Raw genomic sequence first — 20,802 nt, 5'->3', positions numbered from 1 at the left:
CGGAGACTATGTTCGATGATACTAATTAGCAAGAATCCACCACTGACCGTCTAAAATCGGTGATACTTTTCTGCGGTTTTGACACCCAATAGTTGAACTGTTTCATACGGTACTTAACTGGATTGTTTGCAAGTCTCAAGTTGGAGCTTACTGAGTACAAATTACCCCTTTTGGGACTATCAAGTGGGATATAATGTATTGTCACTGACTCATAATGTGATTGATGCTCACAGGGCGTTCATGCCTAAGCACGGCTATAGACATCGTTAACAATTCTTAAAGTTTTGCTTCTCCAAGTTATCGTCAGGCAGCGATCCAATGCTATATCCTTTGCAATATATCGATTGATTTGCCATCTAAACCCATGGAAAATGATCGATAAACAGGGTTTTCGCAACGGACACCTTAATAATCGATTCTTTACCGTAACTTCAAAAGAGGAAATAATCGATCATTTACGCTTCGCAACTGATTGTAGCTTTCATTTCACCGACTTCAGCATCGATTCATACCCATTGGTTTCAATGGAGAGAAAACGATGTTGCCAACTTTCTGAATTCACCGGAGCGTGCTATTTGCTTCATGTAACCGTGCTGTCGGAACCTTATCCTCGGTTCATACAACTAAGTTCTCAAAAAGTCCTCCTCCTAAAGGTCATAAGGCGACTGGTATCTCAACATTTCTTCATGAGACTTTCCCATCGCCCTCTTCCAGGGAGTACATTTAATCCAAAACATGAGCGGGCAATCTCAGCTCTAACATTCTTTGCACATGCACTTCCCTTCCCTAAAACGTTGTTTTTCTCGATATCCCCCAAATGGATAATACTTAAGATATATCCTCCGTGCCCAGGAGACATAGCGTCTAAACCTGAGGATCCACCTTTGAGAGAACTTCCATCAATCTGAATGAAGATGGACCGTGCCTAATTAATTCATCGAGAAGACACCGATAACAGATAAAAGACAGCTCGGTCAGCCGCATTCGGATCCTCCCGTTAATGGTGTTGATGGCCGTGCGCGTGATTGAGCTGTCCGCAACAGTGTAGCCGCATTTTACTTAAAATATCCACCATCAAGGTAATCTCGCAGGGCCCTGGTAGAATTATATACTTCAACAGGCAACACTGATCTCAAAGTTGTCCGATCGATCTTGAATATCATACATGTGAGGATTCAAAGTTGATACAGTGATTCCGTTAGCAAAGATGAGGGAGGGGCTCAAGGAAGGTGGCCTGGATGTTCCAAAAAAATTGAGTCCTTATCCTGTGAGATCTTTGTGGAAGAAACGAAATCGCCACGGAAAAAAAGAGGAAGGGAAGACCCAACTCGGGCATTTTCAAACAATCGTGGCAGCACCCCAATAAATTAGGTTACTGACCCAAATGTTACGGTCCAACTTGAGGTGCGGTACTACCATATATTAATTGGAAATGCCCATATCATCCAACGAAATGTAATGGGGTAGTACATAACAATGTTAACACTTTTTTCGTGGCACCAACGAAGGGAACATTGGGACCAAAGTCGTGCCTAAAGCAATGATTGGCATCTTTAAGTTTAACTGGATTTATACAATTGAGACTGCCAAAGCGCAAACCAATGAATCCATTTTTTTAGAATTTCCCATGATATGATTGATTCCGCTTATTTTTCCGTCTGAGAATGTTGTTGCGCTCCTCCTGCTAATGTCCCAATACGTCATTTCCACCTGTCACCTATTTAAGATGTATACAAATTACATACATACATTCCAGTCGCTTTACAGCGCGCTCGGGCGCTCTGCGACACCTAATCGCCATCCTTGCCTATTGATGCAGAGGTCATCTGGTAGATGGCATCTTGTGATTTCATCTTGAATGCCACCAATCCACGATTTTGCTGGGCGTCCCCTACGTCTTCTCCCAGGAGGAACCCAATCTAGCACCTTCTTAGGCAACCTATCATCCGCCATTCGTTGAACATGACCATACCAGACAAGCTGTTTGGTCATAATTTCATGCACGATGTTCTGCTCGGCGTTCATGATCTCACGGACTCTTTCGTTCCTTACGTGATCTCTCCTCGAGATTCCGGCTGATCTTCGCCAGAAATCCATCTCAGTTGCCTTAAGAATCTTTTTGGTACGCTCTTTCATGGGCCACACTTCACTGCCGTAGGTCAGAATGCTTTTGATTATGGTGTTATAAATCATTCTCTTTTTTTCTTTAGAGATACTTTGATCCCAAAGAATCTTATTTAACATAGCAATAGCTTTCCTTCCCTGCAGGTTTCGATCTTTTATGGCTTGGTCCATCTTTCCATCCTGGGATACTCGAACTCCTAAATATTTGTAATGCTCGCAGCTTTTAATACACTGTCCATCTTCCAGCTCTATGTCTTGCTGATCCCCTCCAATCGTCAACTTTTCCGTTTTCTTGACACTGACCTCTAGGCCCCACCTTCGATATTCTAGCACTAATTTCCGAGTCATATATTCAGCGTCATCCGCATCCTGCGCGATCACCACCTGGTCATCAGCAAAACATAGAGTATACAATGTGTCCGTATCATTTAGGGGAACGCCCATGCCAGAGCACTTCTTTTTCCACTCTTTTAAAACGTGTTCTAGAAAGATCTTAAATAATGTAGGTGACAGACAACATCCTTGTTTTAAACCTTTAGAAACATAAAAACCACCAGATAACCTCCCTTACAAATACACCTCCCTGTATACAAATTACATGATAAATTTTTAGCCGAAAGTGATAGAACTGCGGGCTGATTGTTGAAATCGGTAGAAAAAGCGGTAGACAAAGAAGACCACAAGGGTATGGGGGGTCCAATTGGTGGAGGCGGGTGGTTGCAATGGCCAAAGGAGGTAGGTAATAGACTCACTAACGACAACCCACGGGAGACCCGATAGATAGGCCATTATTTTCTTTCTTAGTCTGTAGGAACCACCCGTTTCAACCAAAGGATCGCTCCATACTCCTTGTGTATTCTTTGTCTATTGCTTTATCTATCAATTTCAACAGTCGGGCCGCTGGGTGTGGAAAGAGAGCGCGCGAATGCCAAATATTTTCCGGGAGTTTTCACGGCGGAGGACATGAGCTTGCGTCACCTGGTGCGAGGATGACGCAACGTAAAGGAGGAGTGCGGGGGAGGGGGTTGGAAACGGGAGGAAGAAATGAGGAAGCGCTGGTCGAGAGGGAGATGACGGCAGAGATAAGAATGTACCGTTATCACGTCGTCGGAGAGAGAAGGACTGCCGGGCTGGCCGGAGCCGGTCGGGGAAGCGGAGCCCTGGATTGGTGTCAGTGGAACAGACAGCGGCCAAGACCAGAAGTGGAGGATCGGCAGGGCGGAGGGAGGAGGGCGGAAGGCGTGGAAGGGCCCGTGGAGTGAAGCGTTCCCATTTGACGTCTTGAGCTTCTGAAGCCGGAGGATGGACTTGGAAGACGGACCGACCACCACCGCGCTTAAAGCTCCAAGGTCGCCTCCTGCCCACTGTTGCCAAGCCGGGCACGGACGATACATTTTAAAGAAGCCCCACACTAATATCTCCTATATACTGCCGTGTATGTAGTCGCCCCTTGAGTAGCTTTTTCCCATACTGCCGTGCAACGCAAAAACGCCGTAAACGTCATTTTAAATTTTTTGGAAACAATGTACCATAGCAGAAAAACTTGTGTACCTTAGGAAGATATTTTTACAGAATTCCTTTGCAAATACTAACAAGAACTTGACCTGAATTTTGAGGTGCATGGGTAAAACAGTTTTTATTTTATTAGGTGATAAGTTCCAGAAAACTCGCGAAAATCTCGATGGATTTACGACGTTCTTGCTCAGCTCGGCAGCATAGGGAGGCTACATAATTTACATTTGGACGTAATTAAGCTAAAAGGACTATGTTGTTAGGAAACCCTACACAGATAAAATATTTGTGTTCTTGTGTTACTTTTGTTTAATATATTATACCAACACAAATTTTGTGTTGATTTTGGTAAAGTTTGCTGTGAATTTAGATTAGAAAGTTAAAGACAGACTGGGAAAATGCATTCCTCCGATTGCGATGTTGGTATTAACCACTCGTTTTTTAACAAATTTCTCCAAGAAAACTAGCTGGCATTTTCTCATCGAATTTTCAACCGAGGACTAGGGTTATTTTATGTTTTATTCCCATATTAACCAAACTTGTGGGTTGATATTTCTCTCTGTGTAGGAGTCCTGAAAAGAATTGCATCGGTCTCGAGGAGATGTCTCCCTGTACCCTCTTCTTTTTTGACTTTCTTCAGTTTGACTTAGAAAATAAACACACTGGAGACTTAAACGCATCGATAAAAAAGTAAACCAATTCATGACGTGACAACTTCCATTTGTCCAGTCTAGATGACCATGATAGCCGTTTCAGAAATTATTCTCTTTTTCAACACCTCAATGCGTTAGGAAACACCCAGGGATGCTTGGAGACTTCAACGCAGCGATAGAAAAGTAAACCAATTCTGACGTTACATTCAAACCGTTTTCAACAGAAAAGAACTAAGTTCCATGGTAAATAAGGGATGTGCTCGTTAGTTGGTTATATAAAATTTGAAAGGGCGAACACGCCATTTAAAAATTCAGAATATCTGTTCTAAATGTGACTTTCTTGGCGAGAAATATTCAATCATAGCCCTTACAATCAACCCCGCAGCCATCAGTTTTTGGATGGAGTTTTTTTTTTTTTTTTTCTTTTTTAAATTAAATCAGCCTTTTCGCTCTTTCTTTTATTTTTTGTATAATAAAGAGAGTTTCAGGTGTGAAAAAAGGCTAATTGGACTGCATTTTGCAATTTGGAACTATAAATTCTGGCTCTTCTGGAAGAACACTTATGTGCATAGGAAAACTAATGACACATACGTTGTTTTTAAACGGGACTAGAATTTATAGTTCCAAATTGCAAAATGTAGTCCAATTGATCATTTGGGAAAGTCCTCAATCTTATCTAGGAGACTTTATCCCCACCATGGAAGTGCAGACTAACATATTTCAAGGATTCTTTTGCAGAACCATTTTTAATAATTTTTTAAAGTGGCCCTCAATTCTGTTAAGCTACGATTACAGAATGGGGACCACTTCCACGAAAGAAGTATTTCACCGGATAAAAATCCGTTATGAAGTAGGAAGAATGAATGTGAGGAGGAGGAAAGAGTGATCCATCAAATTTCACTCTCTCTTTTGAGTTATTCGTCGGAGGGGCGCAGCTGCCGGCCGGTTTAACAAATTTTGGCGTCTGAAGCGATGCAACCGCAGTTGGTCCGAGCGCTGAAATTTAAGCCGTCAATGACTTTCTCTTTCGTTCACATGGTCCTCCAAAACGTGCTTTGATTGGATCGCCTTTAGAGGGAATCGTTTTTCGAAATATAACTTGTGAGAATCTCAGTTTGTGCGTTTCGAGATATACGGATCAATAATTATTTTTTAGAAATACGTCAACTCACGATGCACCACCGAAATAAATTGCTTAATGACATACCTGCATGCTTTGATCAAAATGCATGTTATAATAAAATGTACTGCTCTCCGTCCCTTTGTTTAAACGAGCACCTTAATAGTCAATTTTTTACTACAGCTTCAAATGGGGGAATTTCGATAATCGATCGGTCACGCCCTTCCACTGTTCTCGGCCCATCCAGCGAATGTTACTAGTCCGTCCCCCAATTGTTAACATCTTGGGCTTAACGGAGGTGAATGAGGTGTGTTTGTCGTTTGCTTACTTGCTTGCTGAAATTTCCAATTAAAAAAATATATTGTGATTTTGGATAGAAAATCGGATCCCCCTCAAAACAGGTACAAGTGCTTTTAATTGAACCCTGAGGAAAAGCAGGAAAACTCTAGAGCTCTTCAACAAGTTTCGAGATGTGAGAAAATATCATATATTCATGGTGTTTGAATGTAATTTGCTCCAAATAATATTCATTTGAAACAGATTGACATGTAATTTGAGAATCTCAAAATTGATGGGAGCATTTTCAACATCGTATTTACACACAACAGAAAAAATAAGAAAGACAGGAAAAAACATATAAAGTATTTACAAAAAGTATTATAGTGTATGTACAAAGTAACAGTGATTAGCAGTTTGATGTGGACGAAAGCACAGAGCAAGCCGGGAGATTTTGCACCGAGCATTTGAAGCAATGGCAATTTTGACGAGTCGGAAACACTGAGTTTTGTCCATTTAAATGCGTATATAACAATCTATATCAATTGAAGCAGGCTGCTTCGGTATCGATTCTTTCATGGATATAAATGGAGAAAATCAATTCATCCAACTTTTAAAAATTGTCACTGGTTTGAAGTGGCTCATTATGTTGCAGAAAGAGCTAGGTGGCACATTAATATCGGACTATAACGGGTACTTCTAAAAAGTGTCCCTCTTTTCCTTCACTTTACATGTCCTCGTCTCCTCTGTTCAGTGTGGACTACAGAAGGCTGATTATTACAACTGATAGACAAAGCTGTAGATAGACAAAGGAAAAATGGGGCGATCCTATTGGTGGAAGCGGGAGGTTGCAATGGACAAAGGACGTAAGTAAAGGACTAGTTAGCGGCAACCCGCAAGAGACCCTATAGTTAGTCCATCATTATTCCCCTTAGTCAATAGCAACCACCCGTTTCAACCGACAGGACAGCTCCAGTTTCCTTTTGTCTATCGCTGTGCTTCACGCTTGTGCTTGACTAATTCTCAGTCTGCAAAAAATGGCCATAATATGGCAAAAGCTGATAGATTTATACACATGAAGGGCGTTGAAGACAATGCATATATAGTTATTCTGAATCAATATGACGAGTTTGCAATGATTGGTAGTCATTGGATATCTTGGCAAGCTTGAAAAAAATATTCATTTAGATGGTCAATCCATCGTGTAAAGAAAGAATGGAGCCAAAATTGTCGACAGTGATTTTGGAAGGATTTGGAGCGAGAATATACGTCCTTTTGTCAGTAAGCGTGACTCTTAAAATTTGAATAGAATTATCACGAACAATATTTTGCGATTGAATCTGTAGAATTTTATTGTAACTACCTAGTTGGATAGTGTACAGTAAAAAGGAACCAATGGCATATGCGTGAGTGAAATCTGAACCGATGGTGAGGAAAATAGGTTTGAAGTCTATGAGGCTCTGAAAGCTCCTCCCTAGATCCAATGTTAAAATGAATTTCAAGTAGAATTTTCTCAAACTGAACATTTTTGCCCTTTTTAAATTTTTGGGAGGGGAAAAGAAACTGCTGGATTAGCTTGAAACTATCCTAAACTGATTTTTTCCCCTCATAAGGTCAAATGTTTCTATTCCGCTACACGCTGCGTAGCCGGTGCTGTTTCACATTATGATTTCTGCCGAAGACGACGCCTTTAAAAAGTCTTTCTCATTAAGCAGCTATTCTCATAATTTATTTAATTGAACGTTTGTTTATTTTATAATTTCTTACAGTTTTTTTTTAAAAAATTTATACACGACATTTTTAACCTCGCATTAATAAATGCACTTTCTTTGACGCTTAATTGCCCGGATGAGGATGTAAGCACCATAGGAGCTACAGAGTGAGGACATCAAAATTAAGTTTCAAGAAAAACAAGATTTGTAAAATGAACTCTCTCATTCCGTTCTCACATTTTCCCATGAGACCTTTAATCTGTTGCGTTGAGGTATCTGTTTTTGGTCCTGAGACAGTTTTCATATATATGGAGGTAGTCCCCACATGAACCATTACCCTTGTTCACATAGATTATTCCGGTATGGGTACAACATTCATCATTTGCTCCTCCCCTTGAGACCTCTGCTCGGTTGTCATCAGGACTATTATAGTAAAAAATTAATCACAGACCTTTCCCCCTTTTTTTCATCTTTAATTCATCCCGCTTAAAGATGAAAAATATGTCACTCTCTTGTCTTCTCATAATTTTGAAAGTAATTGAATTATTCCCGAGTCTTATTATTAGATGGGAAATTGAGAAACCATGCCACCCATCCGTATATACAGCAACTAGGATTGAAAAGAAAACTAAAATACTTACTTACATCAGCAGCTCGATTTTTCTTGAAAGGGACGATCGGGATGCCTTGACGTCATCAAAGCCCGACGGTTGCTACCCTTGCGATTTATTCAATTATTTACGTCAAATAATTTTGCATGTTGTATTTCCAGAGCAGAACTTAATTTTGTAAATCGTGTCGATTTCACATTTTTTTTTAAAAAAAAAAAAAATTCCAAAGAATTTTTAGAGTGTGTTAGAGTATTAATAGACCGTTTAACGGTAAAACCACGAAACCACGGATGATATTGAAAATTTTTCTGTTCTATTTTAATTTTTGAGGGATGACTGGATGTTGTCATTGTATAAGATTCCTTGAAGTTACTCTCTGCTTCTTTACAAGTTCCTCTAAAAATTTCGCACAAAGATATCAGTGAATATTTGCTTGAGAAATTAGACACAGGTGAAAATTTTGGAACACCAAATTCAAGGTACGCGTTTTTGTAGACCTCATCATGGATGTTCCATTAATTGTATCCCTGCGGTAACAGATTTTAGAATCTAAGAGCGTATGCCAATGATATTATTTTGACGATCTCTAATTTCTGTGCATTTTGACAACATGGCCCTCGAATACGTCGCTTCATGTGACTGGCCCGCGACGAATGTAATAAGATTCGATATCTTCTTCCCGCGTTCCCGTTATTTTGATTCTTATGCATTCTTTCACATTATTATTTTAAACCTGTTTCCAACTGCCCCATCTCGAAATCGAAGCTTCATTGTTGAAGTGTGCTGTGTGTTTATCATCAACTTCCATTAAAACGAGTTTCTTCTTCACCCTTTCCTCCTCTTTTTTCCGTGAACGTGCCCACCGGTAGTATTTTTTTAAATTTTTATTTTTCTTCTCTCTTTCTTTTCCATTTCTTTCTTTTTTTCTCGTTTCCTGAAAGAACCTACCGTGAACAATGGGAGCAGTTTTAAGAGCGAATCAAACACACTACGCGTGGGACTTTTTCTGAATGAAAACAACTGTTATTAGATGGAGGAGCTGGTGCATTCTATGTTCAAATGGAGGCTAACTTTGATACTTCGATAAAATTACATACATGAAATTCCTATGTTATCGAAATTAGACCGGTGGGAGTGTGAATTTTAAAATCGTCAATATACATTTCTTTATCTACACTTGTATTAATATCTGTAGAGAGGATAGTCATTGAGGTACTTGTAGTCACGATATGACAGGTGAGCACTAATTTCCCTCTATTTCTATTGATAAGCATGGTACCTAATTATTTAGGGCGTCAATAATTCCCTTCATTTATTCTTCAGTATTCGAGTACGGTAAATATAATTAATTTCAATGCGTTGGAAGATAGATGAGAACAGTCGTTCATGAGAAGTTGAATTCATATTTTTTTTCTTTTTTTAGAGAGAACTTTTCTACTTTGCCGAGCCGCAATAAAGTATATGTTATTACATTCTTTTAAGGTAATCAATTAATTTTAAGATAAAGAACCTCAATCTTAATATTTATTTTATATGTACTTTTTTAATTTAAAAAAAAGTCCTACTGCCTACTCCTCACCATTCTTCAAAAAACGAAAATAAAAAATTAATTTGATTCGTTCAAATAATTTGACCCGATACTTATTAGATTTAATATGCTTAATAAAGTACTACAGGCGAATTGTAACTCGAAGGAATTTGTGATCAGAACATAATGTGGTTCGATTGGTCAAATCAGACCTATTGCACATCAGCAAAGTTCAATTAGGCATGCACAAAAGGACAGCAGACTCCTTCATAAACCTCTGTGTTCCACTGAAAGCGTAAAAAATGTCACCCGCGGACACATTCATTTTTACTCTGCTCGCACAACCCTGGCAATACAATGATTCAATTCAATTAAAAAGTATATACAGTTGCCGTATCCAAGTTGGAAATAACAACGATTCCGTCGACAAAATCAAATCTTCAGAATTTCTTTTACTATTTACAGCTCAGTGGGCCAGTGGGGTGTGCTCGTTGGGAGACCAATTTTGCGGCCAATAAAGAGAGGAAAAAGAAAAGAAAGCTCAAAGTAGACCACTGTATGGAATGAGAATAAAAGCACTTCGAGACATATTTCCGCATCGAAGTCTTGTGCAGAATACTCTTAATTTCTTAAAATGTCGAACATTTTATCAAAAGTGAGAAATTACAACAAACAAAAACACAATAAATTCTGCTTTTTTGCTACCCATGAGTTCAAGTCTCTATAAAGTAAATGAATTTTGTGATAAATGAACACGTTCTTCAATGAGTAACAATTATGTCTGGCGCACTACATAACTCAACGAAGTCCATTTTCTTTTCTACCCCCGCGTTAAAGTCTCGCAAGTGCTTTAATTTCGTGATAAGTGGTAAAATCGTGATAAGTGGACTATATTTTTCAATGAGGGAATACTATTTCTGTCGTATCCTATACTGTATATCCTTATACTTTATATTGTTATTCTCTTATTTTTGTTTACCAAAATGTTTCAGAGTAAATACTCAGAGGACGCCGCTGATGTAAACCGAATGTTTAATAAGGCCAGCTGCGCTATTTTCCTCCTCTAAACAGAAGGTACCCATAATTTTCTTTTTTTAAATCACTCCACTGGTTACCGAGTATGATTCAAGTAAGTGGGCATAAACAGCTAAAAAGAAGGGGAGAATGCTTCATGTCTCATTTAAAGTTCTTTTATAGGTAGATTGATTAAAACTTATCAGCCTCTGATATCACTAACGGTCAAAAAGAGAATACAGTTTGTTACGTTTACCGTGGTCTTTGATCAACTTATTCCAGAAATTAATTCCCCGATCCGCTTCCTCATTTCCTTTGTTCCCATATATATTTTTTATTTCCCGGTCCATTATTCAAGCTTACAATTTTTACAACCTGTATAAATGTAATCTTTGTGACCGTTTGTGACACGATGAAGCCTAAAATCCAAAAACCAAGGAGATCTTGATTCCACATGTCTCGACTGTGACCAGAGACAAGATACCCGCTACTGGTATACTGACAATGGTGGAGCAGGGTTTTACTTTTGGGACTCCAACATTCAACTGTTGACCTACCTAATGGGTGGATGGTTAACAACGTGTTAAGAATTTCGGTTCCCAAAAAAAACCGAAGTTTGGGAAACTTGTCCGGCCCGTGGCGTGACACGAAGCTCATCATTCACCAGTAGGTAGGTCAACAGCTGGAAAAGGGGTGATGACTGAACTGGTGCTCCCTTATGATTGTCCAAAAGGAAACGGTGAATACCCGAAAGTAACAGCTTCTAAGTGTAACCAAAAGGAGCCAGTAAAGGAGCTCTCGTCTCTGACTCACCCTGAAAAAACATTTCTTAAGATATTATTTTAACTTGAAGCGTCGTATTTTTTTGACAAAATTTAGTTGTTTTAGTTAAATCTGTGCGGGTTCAACTTAAAGTTAAAGAAACATTGTTTTGCCATCATTTTTTAAAATTAAACTTGATTTTAACAAAACGACGCTTCTTAAACAAGCAAAAAACCGATGTTGAGTTGAATCCGCACGGATCCCTAGTAAAGTGATCAGCTGACGTCAGGCTATGGTTCATAAACTACCCCGAGTCAGACTGATTCAGGCTAATGTCAGATGTCAGAATGATTTAGACTGATTCAGGCTGATGTCAGACTAATGTCAACCTGAATCAGTCAGACTCAGGGTAGTTTATGAAACATTGCCTGACTCACTTTTACTAGGGATTTAACTCAAGACACCGAATTTTGTCGACAAGAAACGACGTTTTAAGTGAAAATAATATTTCAAGAGCAAGATTTTCAGTGGTTTCTATAAAGGGACTCTGGTGTGATTTAGGTTGAGTTATGGGGTGGGGAAGCTGAAAGCTGCGGACCTTGCGGCCGTGGGGTGCGCCCTGCTGTGTACAAAGCCAAAGCTGCCTGGAATATGTGGTAGGTGCTCGGGTGATGTTCGTGACTCACGTGCTCGGTGCGCCCTGCCGGACTGCGCTCCGCTCTCGTCCTCGTCATCGTCATCGTCGTCGTCCTCGTCGCCTTCGTCGTCGTCCTCCTCCTCGTCGTCGTCGTCGCTGAGGTCTATGTCGTCGTCGTCCTCATCGTCGTCGTCGCCGGTCGACGAGGGGGAGGGCGAGACGGCGTTCTCCTGCGGGGCGTCCTCGTTGGCCGCCGAGACGAGCGTCACCGTGTTGGGCGCCGTCTCCTGGTCCTCCTCGTCGTAGACGTCGTTGGCGTCGTTCGAGAGGGGCGCCTCACCCGGGGCTGCGTTGTAGTCGGCCGAGTTGTAGTCCACGTTCGAGGCTGCCAGGCCCGTCAGTGCCGCCTGCGTTGCCGCCGGAGCTGGCGTCGCCGATAGCGGAGCCGCGCTCGGTGCCGATTCTTCTTCCTCCTCGTCGTCGTCGTCGTCGTCGTCTGAAATTCAAAACCAAACACTTAAAATTCATCAACACTTAAATAAATCATAAAGACGCTATCAATGCCTTGTCTCAGAAAAGCGATAAATTAATCGTTAAAATGCAAAAATCAACGATCTAGAAACTGTAGATAGGGAGATCTTATGCTACGCCAACTGTGAAATTCGTAACACACCAGGAGCAACAATCAGGTTAGGACTAAGATACATGGCTTCTTATGGGACTGTTGCTGCATGATTATAGACTTATATCAGATTTAGAACCAACTGTTTTAAAATCTGTGTCCAGACATGGAACTTAGCCATTCATCAAGTGAGTTTAGGATTAAAATTTCAACGCTGAATCATTTATTGTAAAAACTCCCGTAAGATTCCATATACTTGAGGTTATGACGAAGGTAGCAATCGGCCATTTCCACTCCCCGCCCACCTATCGAACGACCGCTCCATGTGCGTTACGTTTTTTCGTAAGCCACCACCAATCTACAGTTTCTATATTCTTTGGCAAAAATGCGTACCTCGGTTGCGGTAAATCGAAATCTCCGCCTCTATTTTATTTTTTAAGAGGAGACCGAACCAACATCATAGCTTGATGTTTTCACAGAATATTCTTCAAAAAGAGAAGAAAAATCGCCGGTATTTCCAAGAATTGACGTTCAGCGGTTTTTCATGTAAAGGATAAAGTATGACAGGAAGTTTACTACGCCGCAAACCGAAAAACGCATTTCTGAAGTTTCACCATCAATACAACAATTTTTTCTCATTGGTAGCATTGAAAGAGGTTATGTCATTGTTATTTTTGGATTCAATTCGATGTAATGGAGAATTCCTATGGTGACGTCACCAGTAACAGTTACTACATACAATGAAACTCGAGGAACCGCGTACCTCAATTTGCGACGTTGCAGACTTTCTGTCATACTCTATTTCTTAGATCGAAAAAAACCCGATGTCATCTCTTGGAATCTCCGATTTTGCTCTGTTGAAAAAATCCCTCATTCAGAAATGCAATGTGCAGGGAAAGAAAACGATTGGATGTGAGGCCAAATGCGTTAAGTTTAAAATATAGGAACCAAAAATTTGTTTTGGCAAACAAAAGGCGTGCTCGTTAGTTGCTCATAACATTTGCTTAGTAAACATTGCCATGACTCTTAGAAAAACAAGAAGGATGGTTCACCATGGTAGTGCATACTATTGTATCATCCTCCTTCGATTGTCCATTTGGTAGAGTTTGTAGAAAAAGTTGCAGGAAAGCCAGTTTGTTTTCCCTCGGAAAACGATTTAATTTGACGTATTTCTACCAAACGGAACCAGAGACAGGTGGGAAAGGGGTGTGCCTGTATAAGTCGAGGGTCGTAAAGAATGAATGGGAATTATAAAACGCCAGTGACGTCAGCGGCGATGACGGGATTCGGCAACGACGATGACGTGTCGACATACTACCGTGCTAAAAGGAAAAACGCCGTATGAACAATCGAGAGTTGCCAAATTGCCCTTATTGAAACATGTATTTTTGACAACATTCATGCATATTTTTCCTTGAAATTTTCAGATATTTTAGATAAAATTTCGTACAAAATTGTCTGACAAATTTGGAAAATAATATTCGCAATATTCCCAGTAAATTAGAGTTTTATCGGAGGAAACTTGGCAACGTCTGAAGACTCATACGGCGCTCCTCCTTCACACGACAGTATATCTCATGAGCCCTGTCAACAACGCTCTTGTCACATGCTGGCTCATGAGTGCCGCATTCAGTTGACACATGGGTCCGTTTGACAAAATGTAAAATTCCGCTTTCCCATTTCTCCAAAGGGAATCACACCCCCTTTTACATTGTTTCTTATACAGCTCACCACGAGCATGCCCCATTTTTCCTACTCGTGTATAATTCCGTTTGGCAGAAATACGTCCTTATGGTTACTGAAGATTTTTATATTATACAGAAAAAAATACGATTTTAAACATGTATCCGGCGATTAATAGATGCTGGCTTGACTGGTAACGCAGGTAACTTCAAATCTTTGGATTGCGGACATAACTGCTGCGAAGAATTGAGGCATCGAGGAATCTCCAACCAAGGCCGCTATCGTGGCATTTTACTTTTTTCTGTGTCCATTCCAGGGCCGGATTTAGGGGGTGGCCGCATGGGCCGCGGCCCATGGCGGCAAATTAATAAGGGGGCGGCAAATTTTACAAATTTTTTAAATGTGGGTATAAAAAAAAATCGGATGCAGAAAAGAAAAATACAAACGAGGAAAGGCGACAAAATCTCTCATTTCCTGAGAGTATAGTAATTTCTAATTTTGTTGTCTTTTGGTGATACAAGTGACAGCACCTTTAATTAGTCGAGTTAAGAGAGAAATCAAACACGCAATTTGGCCTGGAACGGCGCAGCGCAGAGAGCAATGATGACGAAGGACTTGCGATGAAAAGGAGAAGCCCTCGGCGCAGCGATCGGCATGTAACACATATTAGCGCCTACATAACTGCATGAATACTTCACGCATTGCGTCAAACACATTGCGGTCATCAGCTATCGGCGTGAAACGCATAGCGCCTACAAGACGGCATGAATACTTCACGCATTGCGTCGAACACAACAGTGCGGTCAGCGTGACACGGCGCTGCAGCGGCGGAAGTTAAGATCATTAAACCACATTTATGTTTGTTCTTTTATAATTTTTTCGTTTATTTCATATAAATAGGAGGCCTTGTCCACACAGAGACAGGTTTACGGAACTTACTTTCGCGCGAAGTTTCGTGAATATTTGGTAGTAGTGTTGACAGGGCTTTCGCAAAAAAAATGTCCAACACGTGTAAACACGTCTAATGCACCCCTCCCCTGTTCGTTTTTATTGATGTTTCAAAACGAATGAGAAGGGGGCGGCAAAATACAGGCGGCCCATAGGCGGCAAGTAGGTAAATCCGGCCCTGGTCCATTCAAACCCCTTTTTCTTTCTCGCAGGTCTCTAGTTTCCAGCTAAATCACATTTTTTCGGTTGTAATAGTTGGGAGAGCAGCAAATTGTGATGTTTCAGAAGAATATATATTTTGGACTTCTCTATAACTTATTCCTTTAAATACCTGCTAAAAAGGTTCTTCGAACTCAAAAACTGTGATCCTGAAAAGTGCTAAAATGTGCGTGTATAATACGCGGGTTTTTAAACTGATCGTATGCCAAACATCAGTATCACAAAACACATTTTTGTGTATTATTGTGGTAATATTTTTCCATTTTTCTTTAAAATTTCTTTATAATTTTTCTCGACCTTCTGAAAAGTAAATTAACTGTAATATGGTAGATTGCACTTGAATATTCTGAACTTTTGCATTACATCGCGGTAATTACTTTAAAAATTTGACTACAAAATACCTAGTGCCCCCAAGACAAGGATCCAACGAGAATTACTCCTACGGTCAATACTCTGGGCGGAAGTAAAACTTGTACGTTTATTCAATAATACGAATCAATTAAATGTTTTCCAATTCCAATTAAAGTTTTTAAATCTCTCAAATAAATTAACGAAAACCACTGTCATTTTTTAAATATATGCACGTAATCAAACATGCTACAATCTACCTGCGAATTTCATTTCAGGGGCAGGTGTATTTCAGATTCGTCCTGAATTTTAGGATGACACTTTTTGAACTGCTGTGGCACTCATTACCGCATAATAGAATTGAAATGAACTGAATTCTGGGCTGAGTAGAACAAATAGAGTAAACTTTCTAAGAGGAGGTTCGAATCTCACCAAATATACGTGCATAGAGGTATTATAAAAAAACTTTTTAAGAATACGATACTTCAAAATACTTTATCTTCATGCGTGCATTAAAAAGTGTATAAAAATCAGTGCAGTCAGCTTGCTTTTAGGAAAGAGAACATGCGAAACTTTCCAAAGCTCATAAATGAGTAAGCAATAAAGCTTCAATAATAATTAAAAATTTAAATTAAAGTGAATAATAAAATTATTTGTAAGAAAAAGTTTTGAGGAAGGAAAAGCAGGGCAGATATATCAGGATGCAACTAGCAGAAATTTTCAATGCAGGAGCTTTTGAGTGTCATTTGAAGGAATTGACGTGCAAAGTTTTTATTGAGTACTTACCTGGAAAATTGATCTTGAGCTTTTGTTACGGAGATGCACCAATAGATCATACGTGGAAATCTACCTTTGTTCCATGATTATTTTGGAAAAATGGCGAGGAATACAATTTTTTCAGCTTGTAGAAGCCTTTTTTGCCTACGTCATCGGATGAGGGGATATTAGTCCGTCAAAGTCTCTTTTAGCAAACCAATGATCATTGCGTTAGGGAATCAGTGAAGATATAAGATGCAGAAAAAATGTCTCTATTCTCTGGAGTTGGAGGGGAATTTGCATTAATGCCGAGAAGGACAGAGACATTTTTTATACGCTGAGTCACAAATGGTCATTCAAAAAGTATACAAGATCCCCTATTTTATTTCATCCGAACTAAAAGAGATATATCAAGTCTGTGAGAAGATAATTGTAGGTGCGTTCTCAGAGTTGTATTCATGGTCGTTCCTAAAGGCATTCCTGTTTTTTACGGAAACCTTACATGATGTATATAGTGGAGCTCATGAAGATGCTCAATACAATATAAAAAAAAATTCACTTTTACCGAATTGTGTGTAACTAAAATTTATTAGTTTAAATATTTCAATGAATTCTCATAGGAATCAAAATAATCTGTCTCTCCTAAGCATAAAATAAACACAAATGAAAAGAGTTTTGCGGGTTTTTAACATTTTAAAAGAAGTTTGCACCAATCTAAAAGCCTATCAAAATCATATTTTATTCAAAAGCATGTTATTCCTTGCAATGCTCTATTTGAATTATTATTTATTATTCAAATTATTAAATCATTATTTAATTTATTCAAAATTCGTGAAAATTGCCACTTCGACGATCTTCTCATAAGGATCTACTTAAACCTTCCTCAATCAAAATTTAAACCATAATTGGCCGTTTGCCAACGTTTTTGATTGACCAATTTCCAAGAAAATCGAATCTTCTGATGCGATTTTCACCTATGACTTTTTTCACCTCCTCTCGTCCTGCGAATCGAGTAAATCTAATACAGATATCTACTGTCGCGTTGAATTTTTCGAATAATTTTTTTGCTCACTATGTTTCTTGTTGATTGTCAGTAGGAACTAATTGATGGCAACGCGAGGTCATCTCTGCGTATGCAACCGAGAATCTTCGGAAATCGACTAACCGATTCTTAAAATCATGGGCTTGTTTAATTAACATAGGGCTGTCCATACATTACGTAGCGCTATATAGGATGAGTCCTTATGATCCGGTGACCGAACGTGACGGTTTTATCTATTATATTTCATTTAATTTAGTATGTGTATTTTTTCATTTGGCCTTTGAATATTTTTTTTTTTTTTTCATTTTGAGTTGTTCTCGAAGTATATTATATATTTCATTACCATTCATAGTCCTCCGTAATAATTTTTTCACTTGTATTTTTCATAACATTTTTTAAAACTAGTTTTTCCTTGCAACAACACTTATCGAAGTTGAAACTGCAAAAATGCGCGTATCTCGTTGTGGTGTTTCGAAATCTCTACTTTCATTTTACATTTTAAAAGGAGCCCGAACCGGCATGATTGCTTGATATTCTTGCTGAATATTCTTCATAGTGAGAGAAGAAAAATCACTGAAATTTAAAATACAGTAATAAAAAAAATACATTCCATAGCTTTCTAGGTAGAAAGTAAGTATGACAGGGAGTCTGCGACGCACAGAGGATCGAGTCAATTAAAGAGGTCGGACATGAAATTTTTGACAAAAACTGCAAATTTTGATGTTTATTTCATCACATTTTGAATTTCAGGGGGTGCTAGTAGATGGAAATTTCACGAGGAAACCAATGAAACAATTTTTAGAACCTCGAGTTTTGTATAAACGGAGTTATAAGCGTTTGAAGTTTTCAACATTTGTCCGACCTCTCCTATTGACTCGATCCACTGTGCGACGTCGCAAACCGAGATACGCATTTCTGCAGTTTCACCATCGATATTCCTTGATTCGGTGCTTCAAATTTTCATTTTCTCAATCATGTTTGAATTTATTTATTAACCTCGGCAACTTATGATGGCCATAAAAACGCACGCTTACAACGCTCCTTGCGGCAACACAACTATTCAGCCAACAGCAACCTCTGGACTCCTGTCTTTTAAAGCCTCCGCGGTTGACGTTAATGTCACCTGTAGTAGGTGAGTCAACAATTTTGGATAAAGTCGTCATTTTGACCAACATGGAAAATTGAATATTATAACCAGAAGAATTCAAGTCTGTTTTCACAGAGGTTAAGTCAAAAACTGAGCCTAAATCTCGGGCGAAATTCGATTAAGGGCCTCCGAGATTTTTTTCTGCAGTTAAAGTAAGTTTCTATTGTGATACAGAGCTTTAGTGGTTAGCACATACCAAGTGAAAATTTTTACTCGAAATATATTTTTTCTGTAAATAAAACTGCGAGCACTCTATACCACGACGAGAAACATTTGGATTACATTTTGCAATTAGGAACCACTATTTCTGGCCCATTTTAGAAACAACATACATGCCATTGGTTTCCCTATGCAGATATGTGCTTTTATGAAAGAGCTTGAGATAGTGGCTCCTTGTTGCAAAATGAAATCCATTTCGTAACTGTGCTCGAGATAACTTGGGAACTGTACAGACTTCGTGTGTGCTTCTTTTAGCTTGGCCTACAATAGCTTTTGCAGTGCCTACAATACATATCAACAATTCCATCAATGGTGGTAAACTGAGAGACGTATTTGTTTCGACAAGACTTGATATATTATTTACTTATTTTACAGTGAGAGCATTGCCATGCTAAGGAAAAACGCAGTTTGAACCTTCGTCAGTTGCCAAATTTCCTTAGAAAAAAATACGAATATTCAGAAAAACTCCTGAATATTTTCCGTTTAATTTTTCAGAGAATTATCTTTGTATTTAGATCCTAATTATCTAGAAATTCAACGCTAAATTATTCATGACTCTCCCATAAAATAAACATTTCATTAGAGGAAAATTTGCAACTCTCGAATGTTCATACGGCGTTTTCCCTCAGCACGACACAGCATTAGTCGTAATTCTCATATCGAAATTATCCATTATTTCCTTGAAAGTATCATTTAAATTGATAGGAAAAAAACCTGCTGTGAGGATTGAATTTAAAGAATTGCAGTGGAAAATGGTAAAACTAAAACACCGAAACTGATTTGTGCGTTTATGTGTGCCTCTAGTTGCACCATCGATAGACTTGTTGCTGAATAATAATTCTATTGTGTTTATTTTCATTTTCTTCTTTTATTGTGTTTTTCCATTCATACCAATTGTTTCCAGTGGGCTGTCACCTACATTAGATTTCTATAAATTGTGTAGAAAAACGGAAAGAACAAGACGGTGGTTCCTTTTTACAAATAAGTTAAATAAATAATTTATTGAGAAAAATAAATTACAAAAGAGGAAGAGATGCGCAAATAAATTAAAAATAAATTAAGAGAGGAATAGAAAGAGAGAAGAGAGAGTGAGGAATGAAATCATGGAGTTTTCTTTGGTATTCTTTGTGATTTTGGAGCGGCGACGGCTCGTAGGTTTTGTAAAGAGTTGGTCGTTGGGTAGGTCAGTTTTATGTCTTCGTCTCCGATTTGTGTCAGTTGAGGGTGGACTGTGCCGGTGAGATTTTGTCCCCTTCAAGCTAAAAACCAAAAACAATCAGGTCATCAGTTTTTCAATCTTCCAGTTTCTGAGTTTTCAAATCGAAAATCACTATAACTCTGCCGTGGCTATAACGAGACCCTTCAATTGTTGAGCCGTGTAAAAATTCGTAGGTCATAAGCCCATTTTACAAGCAGAAAATGGGAGCTAAAAGATTGGGAGCTAAAACCTAAAATGGTCACCGGTGAGATTATCGAACGGCTCCTTAGAATTTTTACGAAATCGATCACATTTTAGCAGTTGATGTAGTTTGGACTTACGAGCTATTTAATTATTTAAGTAAATCCGATACAAAAGTTGATAAAAAAATTTACGAAATTTAAACTGACACAAAGCACACAACGCACACAAGGGTAACGACACCTCACCCTTTTTCAGTATGTGAAGTGGGTTTCAATCACTGGATGAATTCTGAATAAACTGGGGTTATGCAGTTTTATTATATTGATTTGAAGGAGTATTAGGTCATGCTAATATATCACCCACTTGAAAAAATGATGACGAATTTTTTTATGATCTCACCTAAGGGAAATGATTAGAGTGTCTAAAATTGATTATTAGCGCTTTTTTTTTTTTTTTTTTTTTTTTTT

The 20,802-nt window shown here is 38.8% G+C and overlaps 1 protein-coding gene across 1 annotated transcript in view; it reads right to left on the bottom strand.

The window, feature by feature from the left end:
• Positions 1 to 20,802, bottom strand: part of LOC109043195 (uncharacterized) — a 42,983-nt gene that overhangs the window by 9,814 nt on the left and 12,367 nt on the right. Inside the window, exon 5 of the mRNA XM_072304225.1 lies at positions 11,999 to 12,445. Within this exon, the coding sequence (XP_072160326.1) occupies positions 11,999 to 12,445 (447 nt within the window). The remainder of the gene's footprint in view (positions 1 to 11,998; positions 12,446 to 20,802) is intronic.

Source organism: Bemisia tabaci, chromosome 1 (assembly GCF_918797505.1).
Source record: "Bemisia tabaci chromosome 1, PGI_BMITA_v3".
Classification (NCBI taxonomy): Eukaryota; Metazoa; Arthropoda; class Insecta; order Hemiptera; family Aleyrodidae; genus Bemisia; species Bemisia tabaci.
Note: the sequence above shows the minus strand (reverse complement) of the source record. Positions and strands in the feature narration are given on the sequence as shown.